This window comes from Hyposmocoma kahamanoa, unplaced genomic scaffold, assembly GCF_003589595.1.
Source record: "Hyposmocoma kahamanoa isolate Upper Pololo Valley unplaced genomic scaffold, ASM358959v1 181, whole genome shotgun sequence".
NCBI lineage: Eukaryota > Metazoa > Arthropoda > Insecta > Lepidoptera > Cosmopterigidae > Hyposmocoma > Hyposmocoma kahamanoa.
In genome coordinates, this window is record NW_020653712.1 from 1561879 (window position 1) to 1574431 (window position 12553).

At 35.7% G+C, this 12553-nt stretch overlaps 1 protein-coding gene across 1 annotated transcript in view; it reads left to right on the forward strand.

The window, feature by feature from the left end:
• The first annotated feature begins 626 nt into the window (after positions 1 to 626).
• Positions 627 to 12553, forward strand: part of LOC113226057 (phenoloxidase-activating factor 2-like) — a 21537-nt gene continuing 9610 nt past the window's right edge. Inside the window, exons 1-3 of the mRNA XM_026458569.1 lie at positions 627 to 857; positions 4368 to 4482; positions 9769 to 9901. Of these exons, the coding sequence (XP_026314354.1) occupies positions 635 to 857; positions 4368 to 4482; positions 9769 to 9901 (471 nt within the window). The 5' untranslated portion in view covers positions 627 to 634. The remainder of the gene's footprint in view (positions 858 to 4367; positions 4483 to 9768; positions 9902 to 12553) is intronic.

Genomic DNA, 12553 nt, shown 5'->3' on the forward strand with positions numbered 1-12553 from the left:
GTGTTATTTTTACATTAAGTTAATTTAATTTTTTTAGGCAATCCCTCACTTTTTTATGTACATGACAGACATTTTATTCAATTGCCGCTAATCTTAGCTTTCCGAAAAAATATTTTTTATGTTCGTACTGCTTTTACTTCTCATAATATGATAATTTTAGAACAAACGTTTAGTAAACTAAGTATAAAAAAATCAAAATGGCTGCCATTCCTAGGGAGTTGAGTTTTTGATCCCACATGTATTAGTGTTTTTCACATAATATTGAATACTAAACACCCCCTTAAAGTTACACAAATTACACCCAAACTCACGAGAGAAATAATAGGCCATACAAATATTTCTCTCGGCCCGGGAATCGAACCCGAGACCTCTGCGTGACAGTCCAGCATGGTAACCGTTCGGCCACGAAGGCAGTTATATGCCGCGTAAACGTGTGTCTTGTGTTAGACTGGCAGGGCACTGAAAGGGCACGCACTGTACAAATACAGTGCGTGCCCTAACACACTGTATATGACCTCACATAATTCACAGGGATCGTCATAGATTATTTTTAGTATAGTAAAAATTACTATTTCGGAAGAAGGTTTTTTACATCTCACCTTCAGAAATAATACATATCGCATTCCTTTCACAGATGTACAAGTTTTTCCTTCTATCACTACTCGCCGTGGCAGCGGGTCAAGGCAACAGCGGCGACCTAGAATCAGTAATAAACCAAATATTTGGTACGCCACCACCGGCAACCGGTAACACCGGTAGCGGCACTAACCCTGGTAACGTCGTCGGTGGGAATCTTGGTAACAATAATGGACAGATATCGGGACCGTCCACTATTGTACCGCCGGGAATAAGTGATGGTAAGTAAAATATCTGGCAATTTATTTATTGTGAAAGAATTCGTCCACGAAAGTACTGTTATCTTACCTATTTCTGCCCACATTACTGTGTTCCGGTAAGGGTGCTGGTGAAATTACAGGCACATGGGACTTGTCAACTTATGTCTCAGATCTTTGTAATTTAAAGTTATCAGTGGCACCACAACTGTTATGGCCGTCAGCTAAGTTTATTGTACTCAATTTTGGTGACAATTGTTATTATTTAATTACTCGAATATATCATCGTGAAATATTAAAGAATATTTCAGGTTACCACACTCGAATATTAAATTTTAATAATACTTCATGATGATATTCTATAAATATTTAAATAAAAAGAAGTTGTCATCAAAATTGAGTACAAAAAACTTACCTGAAAATTACACATGGACAGGCGTGCCTATATAGGACAACTGTTATTACGGTAGTAAAATCGTCATAATTTTCAAGAATTATAACTTTTTCAAAATAAAAACACCGACTTCAGAAGTTTACTTATCCATTTTCGCTGTTTTATTTTTAACCGACTTCAAAAAAAGATTCTCACATATTTTATACACACATATTTTCTTGTAATTTAATGGCACTGCTAGTGAGGTAGGTTTTCAACAAAAAGAGAATGGAATAGAATAAGTTTTATTGAACACAAAATAAACCATTGACAATACAAAAAATAAAAACAAAGCTAAAGGTGCGATCGGCGGCCTTATCGCTAGACAGCGATCTCTTCCAGGCAAACTTACAAATTATTACGGAGTTTTCGGTGAAGGGCAGTTAATGGCGCACAAAGTAGCTAAACGATGTATAAATTGAATCGAATACATTTTTAAACAAACTTCACAAAAACGTACTACTATCGAGTATATAACCAGAAATAGAGACGAAATAAGGCCCTGGCAACTCATCAGGCAAATGGGCCTTATATCATTTTTAAATATCAACTCTTGTTTGCGCTGAAATCACAAATTTGAAAACTGGAATAGTGCAGTGCCAACAACTGACCTGTATGTACGTCCCCGAATATTCCAAAAATATTCTGTATTTGTTGTAATAAAGATAATATCTCTAACTATGGGGGGCTGTTCCATTCGGTGGTGTGGGAAAAACAGCAAAACATCTAATTAAAACGGAATCACATTTCATCGGTAATTAAATATTGACGACACCCGTCAATTGTTTCGAATTCGGGCTGGCCAATCGGAACGCAGTTGTCACCGTAATGATTTGGCAGAATAGTTTTTAAACAAATTAAATGACATTTCGTCTCAATTTCTGGTTATATTGGAATGTAATATTAACTAATTAGTTGTACTTATCATTTTAAAGTTCTTATTTGCATGCCTAGGATATTTTCTGGCAAAACATGTATGTTCCTAATCCACTATTCGTTATATTGACCACTCTGTTTCTAGCAAATAAATGATCTGATCGATTTTATATACTTGATGCGTACTACATATATATTATAACATACATGCACATTGCCGCATTCCAAATATACAATTATATACATACTATATTGTATACACAAACACAGTATACAGAATGTGTATAATAAGTATATATAAAAAGTAAAAAAATATTAATATTTAACGTGTTAGGACAAAACTTGTCTGAACGTCTGATGATGTATTTGAATGTTTTTATTTATATAACATCAACCGACGGGACGAACTAGTCGTGCGCCTGATGGTAATGATGGTAAGCTACAAGGACAGGCCTTAACAGTTACAATGCCAGCCAGAACTTTAAATTACAAAGAGCTAAGGGCCACTGCGGCCGTCACCCTGAGACTAAGTTGATAAGATCACCAGCATCTATTGCCCTTTAAAACTGGAACACAGTAATGCAGACATTACTGCTTGGCGGCAGAAATAGGTAAGGTGGCAGTACTTCCCTGGACGAAATCTTTCACAAGGAGTCCTACTGCTAGTAAAAATCTATGTGTATCTATCACTGTATTTATTTACACACATATCATAAACCCTCTATGATGTGTTCAAAAACCGTAAATTATGACCAGCATAAAGATAAACTGTTTTGTTAGAACAAACTTACTTGTAAGTGAAAATGTTATTATTGCTTCATATTAACACCAAATTCGATTTTAGTATTACATTCAAATCTCCAACATCTCTGGAAAACAAAACAATTTGATTCGACCTCAATTCTAATATCAGTCGAGATGAAGTTTTATTCGAAACGAAATGTCAATAGCAATCAATTTTGACAAATCTCATACGTTACTTGATATCGAACGATGTAATAGTTGGGGCCGACTCTAGTTTGTCTATGAATTTAAAAAAACTACGGTTGCGTGACATGCTTGATAAATAAGTTTTTTCATTATTTTACTAATAATTACTGCTAATAGCTCTGATCAATTCCGCAATGCCGGTCGAAACATGCGGTTCCTGACCACATCACAGAGAGCTTATAATATGTGTGTAGATAAAGCAGTATATGTAACTGTACATAATTGGGCATTAAAACACTCGTGTGATGTTTTGACTGGACGTTTGACTCGCCTGCTGGCTTATTTCATAAACCCACAACCGTGTTTTAATGCCTTTAATTCATTATGTAACAATCACATAAACTACTATTTCGTTATCGCCCTTCTCATTAGCACTCATTGTCGCGACCAAAACAAAAAAAAGACGAAAAAACAATAGAATACCAAAACACTTTAGTTTAAATGTCACCGCCATTTTCTTTTTTTTTTAAGTAGGCAAGCGGTACAAGTAGGTATTCTTAATTCTCGCAATTAAGAACACTCGGCAGTTGGCTGTATGAGTTTTTATTTTGCCTGCTTAGAATAATAACGCATAGAAACCTAGTCCGCACACGCTAAGTGAGGCAAATTGAAGCGCGCCAAAAGGGCCTACACGAGCGGGCGGGCCTTCAGTGCTCAAGGTCAACTTGCACCGCGAACAGATCAAGAATTTTAGCTAAAAATGACGAATTGTGCGGTAAATGAGTGTAAAAATACGTCAGACAAACATAAAATAGATACTAACATCACATTCCACAAGGAAGTAACGCGTTTCAACTTGTACTTTTATATAAATATTCACTGAAACCGAAAATTAACCTACTACTAAAACTAGCCTACATGAATTTGATTTTTGCCTCACTTGTGACAGTTCGTTTGATATGAAACTATCATTCTATGCGTTATTATTCTAAGTTTGCCTGTTTACGTAGTTCATTATTAGTAGGTAGATTTAAAAGTTTAGAGAAGTGGACAGTTTTTTGAAAGTTATGCAAATATTTCCGAGCATGTTTGAGAAAATATTATTCGTAAAGAAATTGAAATGTAAAATATGATGATAATGTCAATGTGCGAATGATAATAATGTCAGATAACCACGCAAATTGCCTGATTTCAAACAAGAGAATCCCATATGAAGGCAGTAATACATAGGCAGTAGATAATGTGTCATGTCTCTTTTCGACTCAGTAAGTAACACTGTTCTTTCATCTATCCAGTGACGAACGACACCTCCTGCATGACAGAGAATAACGAAGTAGGCGAATGCGTGCGCTACTACCTTTGTAATAACAACACTATCATCGAAGATGGGGTCGGCATCATCGATATTCGGTAAGTTACTTTGTGGGCTTCTTCTCTAATTGACAATAGCTACTTTTATTTACATAAATATATTTTTCACCTCACTAGCCCGGAAAGGCTTCCTTTTCCTTTCCTCCCGGAAAGCGTATTTGAAATTCGAACTTGACGATGGACTGTGGTGCACCTAACTTTTTCTTTCGATGAACAAAAAACATAATAACACGTTCAAGTAAGCGATTTGTCTTACATTAATTATGTAATATAAATCCGTTGGTATATATTTTTTTCTTGTTGTTGTTGACAACGGTACCTAATTTGGTTTTTTATAGTTCAACTGTTTTTCTTTCATCTACCATTTTCCACGCTATAGTGAAGTGAAAAGTTGTGCGTTTCGCTCGGCAGCAAAGTTGTTTTGCGTCTCGTGGTTTGAAACCCTCGCTACGCTCAGAATTCTATCTATAATCTTAGAATCCTTCGCTTGCTGAGGTTTAATAAAGCACTTGCGTCAAACAACAACTTTCCATCCTCGCAAAATAAATAACTTCACTTCTATTTTTATTTTTAACAACGTCGTTTCCCTATTTAAATTCAATTATTTAAACCAGCTCATTCGAAAATGCTTAAGCGTCAATCGTGGTATAACGTCATGACTACGCGAAAAAAAAATCGATAATAAACACCAATTTCAATTTGCTTGTTTCACACACACACTGGTAGCACCGCACTAGGGAAACCCTGTATCGCGGGTGCCATGGACACACACAGGTAGACAACCACAAACTACACCAAAACTCAAGAGAGAAATAAATGTAGGCCATTCAAATATTTTGTGGGGATGGAGAACTAGAAAGTCGGGGTGGAAAGAAACTGTGAGTGTTAGGACGTGGTAGAGTGAGCAATGTAAGTGTAGTGTGATGGTGAAGATAGAGGAAGAAGGAGACAGAGACTTCATCCGGCACGAAGACTGGCCCTCCTCCAGTCTAGATTTGAATCCGTTAGATTACAAAATATGGCAACACTTGGAGGAAAAGGCGTGCTCAAAGCCTCATCCCAATTTGGAGTCACTCAAGACATCCTTGATTAAGGCAGCCGCCGACATTGACATGGACCTCGTTCGTGCTGCGATAGACAACTGGCCGCGCAGATTGAAAGCCTGTATTCAAAATCACGGAGGTCATTTTGAATAAACTTTAGTGTCATAAGAATCTATGTTTTGTTAAGTTCATTTTGGTATATAAATGGTTACATAATGAATAAACTTGTTTCAATTATTTTATATTAAACATGTGACAGAATTTATGACTTGACTAGGTATATCTTATCGGTCAAACAATGTATCATATATTTATATAATTTAAATCTAATCAAATAAGGTTACATATCTGTCAATCAATGTCAACATATAAAAATATTAAATACGAAATAAATATGTTTATAAAGTGAAATTTATGAAATACTACTTAATTAGTATTGGTAAAACGAATAGCGAAATTCGTAGATACTATCAGTACGATAGAATAAGACAAAGTCGGGAGATCAGACATGAAAAGTGAGTAAATTGTCAAAGAGCGAGAGATAGTTTACAATAGCAGTTTAGACACTCATTTTATAATACATATTAGTTGAAACTCTTTCAGGAATCAGGAAAAGTAAGGGCGTTTCCTAGAAAACGTATAATGAGAGAAATGAAGATGATAGGGGTCCGTAGTTTCAAACTTCAAATATCCCGGAATATCTGAATCTACACGAATTGCAATTGTCGGCGACGTGTGGCGCAATCTGGTGTCAGGTAAGCGGCTGCGGAATCGCCGATATATGACACCCTTCGGCCAAAACTCCTCCTTCATGATGGTCGACAGATGTTCGGTCGGTACCACAAACGAATTAAAATTCCGGTTGTGGTAGGACTTTAACCGCTCGACCCTCGGGAATATATTTGGCTTTTAGTCTGATGTACTCCACTATCTCCTCAGACTTCGTGGTGTAACGTATGGCCGGTATGGTCGGTATGGCCTGACGCAGCAGAAAGTTCGACCCTGTCGGTTTTTGGTTGGGATAATTAGATAACACAATTTATGGAAATTTAGATACGAGAGATGTTTTTACATTTAATAAATATTTAACACTAAGTTGGAATAATGAACGAAAAAATCTCTAAGATGCACGCATCCAAAGCCGTACAAAATGTAGACACTTTTAATAATAATAACGCAACACACTCATAGCGCCGCACTAGGGAAACCCTGTGTCGCGGGTGCCATGGACACACACATAGACAACCACAAGTGACACCCAAACTCGCGAGAGAAATAAATGTAGGCAATACACATACTTCTCCCGGCCTGGGAATCGAACCCAGGACCTCTGCGTGTTAGTCCGGCATGGTAACCGTTCGGCTACGGAGGCAGTTAAAAGTTAGTTACCACTTGAATACTTTTTGATTTCGTTTTTATGTCCACGTTTTCATTGGTATACATTGTTTCAGTGATAAACTACGTTAAGACATCTCCGAGAAATGACCGTGTATTATTACATTGTTGATGAAATTGTATGTGTATGAAATTGTTCATCGACAAAATATCATTAGTATTAGTTAAGGCGAAGACACTTTGTTTATGTGTTCATAGTGTAATTAATACTGACATTGAACAGAAATAGAGACGAAATGTCATTTAATTTGTTTGGCCAGCCCGCATTCGAAACAATTGACAGGTGTCATCAATTGTTTCGCTTCAAATCGACCAGTTTAACTTGAGCTTCGCTATAATGGACGAAAATTGCAAAATTACATATTTAATATTTAATTACAGATGGAATGTGATTCCGTTTGTTTTATAATTAGATGTTTTGCTGTTTTTCCCCACATCGCCGAATGAAACAGGACGCCAATGTTAGAGATATTATCTTTATTACAATAAATACTACTAATATACTCGCTTCGCTCGTGATTCAAATATAGATTCCTAAGCGTAGCGAGGATTTCAAGGCACGAGACCCAAAACAACTTTTGCTGCCGAGGGAAACACACAAGTTTTCACCTCACTATAGCGAGGGAAATGGTAGATGAAAGAAAAACAGTTGAACTAAAAAACCTTTTTTAATGAAAAGAAAAAGTTTATCTTCGGATGCGTTCTGAATTTACACCTCATCAATTTCACATTTCAAAATAAACTTAAATGCTATGGAATACACTTTGAATTAAATTTGTGTGGATTCTGGAGCCGTGTCGTCTTTCCATACATCTTTATCTAACACGTAGTCTTCAATTTTGTAATATGATTTTTCGATCAAAATATTTTTAATGTAGTTTTTAAACTTAGGAAACGATAAACTTAATATATGCTCCGGAATCTTATTGTAAAAACGTATACAGTTCCCCATAAAAGAGTTGTTTATCTTGGTAAACGAAATCGTGGTACCATGAGTTTGGACTTAGCTCTAAGGTTAATATTATGGATATCTTCTTTGTTATTGAAATTATGTATATTTTTACGGGCATGTAAAATATTTGAGTAAATGTACTGTGATGCCACAGTCATGATACCAGTCTCTTTAAACTTTTCTCTGAGAAAAACCCGAGAGCCTAGACGGTACACAGAACGAATCGCTCGTTTTTGCAATCCAAATATGGTTTGAATATCTGCCGCTTTACCCTACATGAGAATCCCGTAGGACATTATAATATGGAAGTAACTAAAGTAGACTAGTCTAGCAGTACTAACATCAGTAAGCTCACGTATTCTACGAACTGCGTATGCAGCGGAGCTTAATCTGCTGGCCAGGGAAAATATATGTGGAAACCATTAAAGTTTACTATCTAAGGTCACTCCTAAGAAAACTGCTTTATTAACAAGGTCTAACTTTTCTCCGTTTATTTCTATGCTTGGGCTAGTCGATTTCACATTAGGTAATTCAAATTTAACACATTTTGTCTTCTTGGCATTAAGCAATAAATTGTTAGCATTAAACCAATAAACTACCTTAGAGAGTATATCATTAATATGGTCATAGTTAATATCATGTCTGTCTGTTTTAAAAATCAAGGATGTGTCATCAGCAAACAACACTATTTCGCAATGGTCCTTAACAAAGAATGGCAGATCATTAATATAAATCAGAAATAAGAAAGGTCCAAGTATTGAGCCCTGCGGAACACCCATTTTTACCGGAGAACCCAAAGAAGTGGTGTGACTTCTTGTCTGATTTATGTCTACTTTCTGAATTCTACTGTTGAGATATGACGAGACAAGTTTCGACGCCTTGCCATTTACACCGTAATGTTCCAGCTTCCTAATAAGAGTAATATGATCAACGCAATCAAATGCCTTTGAGAGGTCACAGAAAACACCAATAGCGTTCTGGGACCTTTCCCAAGCATCAAAGATGTGTTTTAGTAACGCTACCCCCGCATCGCTAGTCGATCTACCACTAGTAAACCCGTATTGTTCACTATGAAAAATATGATTCCTACCGAAATAGGACAGTAATAGAACAGTACGGCATTGTTAGAGTGTGTCTTTATTACAATAAATACAGAATATTTTTTGGAATATACGGAGACGTACACACAGGTCAGTAGTTGGTCTGACTATATTTTCGTGCAAACGAGAGTTTATATTTATAAGAGCTGTATCGCTAATGTGTTACCAGGAATAGATGGCGCTTATTTCGTCTCTATTTCTGGTTATATACTCGATGCCTAATTCATGTCTCTAATTCATTTAAGGGGCAATGTATACGCTTCTATAATAAGATTCCGATTGAAATTCAAAGTTTACCTACGATTAAATTTATTTACGACTAAAACTATTGTGAAACAAAAATTTTATACTAAAGGTTACAACTTCTGCGTACTTGGATGACAAAAATCCGTGGTAGTGACCCCGTTTAGCTCTTTCAGATATTCTCGAGCTAAGATGTTTGAATTAAATATTGTAACGGTAAATGTATTCAAATGTATATTTACAAAGAGCAACCCCTAGAGTTTCTTGCTCATTCTTATCAGGGGAATCTGCCTTACGAATGAGCAGTACAGTTTAATCAGTGTGACGATTTCTAGTGTAATTTGCTTACCTGTAAAATAAAGATACTTTGGCTTTCAGAAAGAAAGCCTTTCCGAGTTAGTGAGGAGAAAAATCATTTTTCCGCTTCTGTTCTTTGTTATAATTAAAAGAATTCTTTTTTTTACTAGCCGTTTTCAAATCTTTCTCATATGATTCATCATATATGATGATTGAGAAGACCTAATCCATTTAATTTTTTTTTCATTTGCTTCCAGCTAGCTTTAGAAATAACGTGTTTTTTTTTCATCTGCAGAGGTCTCGATGGCCCGTGTCACTCGTACTTGGACTCCTGCTGCCTTTTGGGCAACACACGCCCAATTGAAGACCCAATCACGCCGAAACCCGTCACGATTCCCGACACCAACGACAATAAGGGTGATGACCAGGTAAATTGCTTATTATTGTTGACATTAAATTGACAACAATAACTAATTTTGTTTGTTATAGCTCAACTACATCGAGTATATAACCAGAAATAGAGACAGAGACGACAGAGAAATGTCATTTAATTTGTTTGAAAACTATTCTGATTACTGTGACGACTGCGCTCCGATTGGCCAGCCCGAATTCGAAACAATTGACGGGTGTCATCAATGGGTGTCGTCAATTGTTTTACTACAAATCGGCCAGTTAACTTGAGCTTTGCTATAATGGATGAAAATTGAGAAATTACATATTTAATATTTAATTACTGATGAAATTCTGATTCCGTTTATTTTATAATTAGATATTTTGCTGTTTTTCCCCCACACCAACGCATGAAAATGAAACAGGACGCCATTGTCACAGTAACAATTAGAGATATTATCTTTATTACAATAAATACAGAATATTTTTGGAATATACGGAGACGTATACACAGGTCAGTTGTTGACGCTGTCTATATGTCAGTCTATAAGTGATGTATCACTGATGAGTTACCAGGAATGTATGGCCCTTATTTCGTCTCTATTTCCGGTTACATACTCGAAGTTCAACTATAAAACCCGCGACACAGGGTTTTCCTAGTGCAGAGCTATGAGTACGTACGTAGTGTACGATATTTATTTATAATTGTTTTTCTTTCATCTACCATTTTCCTCGCTATAGTGAAGTGAAAAGTTATGTATTTCGCTCGGCAGCAAAGTTGTTTTGCGTCTCGCGGCTTGAAACCCTCGCTACCCTCCGGATTTTATTTTTGAACCACGAGGGAAGCGAGTGGTTTTTAAACTCCTTCGCTTGCTCAGGTTTAACAAATAACTATTTTAAACTCACGACGTAAAGAGAGAGGAGTTACTTTTTTGAAGCCTGTGTTCATGTGGCATCGTAGCTTTCAAACGGCTGGACTGGCCTTGTGAGTCTATACAACCTCAAATGGCTTTAGTTAATAATAATAATAATAAAGAACTTTATTTATCTACATTTACAAAACAGTTTAGTCGTAAATAACATCACTTATAGATACTGTGTAGATAAAAAGGATAGAGTCTCAGCTTAAGCTGTTTTTCAGACACTACCTTTTTGAAACTCGCTACATTTTAATCATAGTATTTGTTTGACGCGTCTCGAGTAGCTCCAAAAGATATCACAAAATAATAAACTCAAAAGTACGCGGAATTACTTCTATTTGCTAAGTTTTATTGAAATATCCTTAAATTCGCCACTATAAAGGACTTGACACTGGAGATAATAAAAATCGGTTCTCACTACTCAAAGTATATTGAGAGAAAAACGCCTTGAATTGGAGAAATAGCAAAATAAACCATTAAAATAATTGCTCCTTAAGTAAAATTTAGGCGCTATTTATAAAAATGAATCTTCATGCGTGAACAGCCATCCTTAGAGGTAGATGATTTTCTTCAAAATTAAATGGGACCACTATGGAATTCCCCCCTCTCCAACAAAAAAGAATCATGAAAATCGGTTCACCAATACCGGAGTTATCGCGTAACATACATATAAAAAAAACCAAAAAATAAAATATAGTCGACTTGAGAACCTTTTTTAAAAATTTTTTTGAAGTCGGTTAAAAACTAAATTCTGGAATAAAGCCAGTGTCCCTGCCGTTCGATCTGCACAATAGAACCGTTTCAGTATGGGAATAATTTAGATTCGACCTGAGCTGAATCGACAGTATATATATATGTATATAGAGAGAGTAGAAGACATGCATGTAAACTGGAAATGTCACATACAAAAAATTAAGAAGAAGTTATCTAACTTTTCGTACGCATTAATGGAGATAAACAAATCGACTGACCTGATAACTGCAATGGCCGCTTAATATGCATACACCATCGAATATATAACCAGAAATAGAGACGAAATAAGGGCCATATATTTCTGGTAACACATTAGCGATACAGCTCTTATAAATATCAACTCTCGTTTGCACTGAGATATAGACAGGCCAACTACTGACCTGTGTGTACGTATACGTATATTCCAAAAAATATTCTGTATTTATTGTAATAAAGATAATATGTTCAACAACACCGCGTTGTCCTATTCGGTGGTGTAGGAAAAACAGCAAGGCATCTAATTACAAAAGAAACGGAATCACATTTCATCAGTAATTAAATATTAAATATGTAATTTTGCAATTTTCGTCCATTATAGCAAAGCTCAAGTTAACTTGTCGATTTGAAGTGAAACAGTTGACGACACCCGTCAATTGTTTCGAACTCGGGCTATCCAATCGGAGCGCAGTTGTCACAGTAATGATAAGGCAGAATAGTTTTCAAACAAATTAAATGACATGTCGTCTCTATTTCTGGTTATACACTCGATGGCATACACTCATCGAACTCATCGAGCTCAAGTCCCCACTCGATGTTGGTAAAGATATTCAACGATCTCCCGCCAATCATTAAGAACGAGAAAAAGTATTCTTTCTTTCTTAATACATTAAAATTATACCTAATTAATAATATGTTACTAGAATTTAAGTGAATACTTTAATGACAAAATATAATAATAAAAAAAAAATATAAATAATAAACAAGTCTTGAATATATTATATTATATTATATTATATTATATTATATTATATTATATTA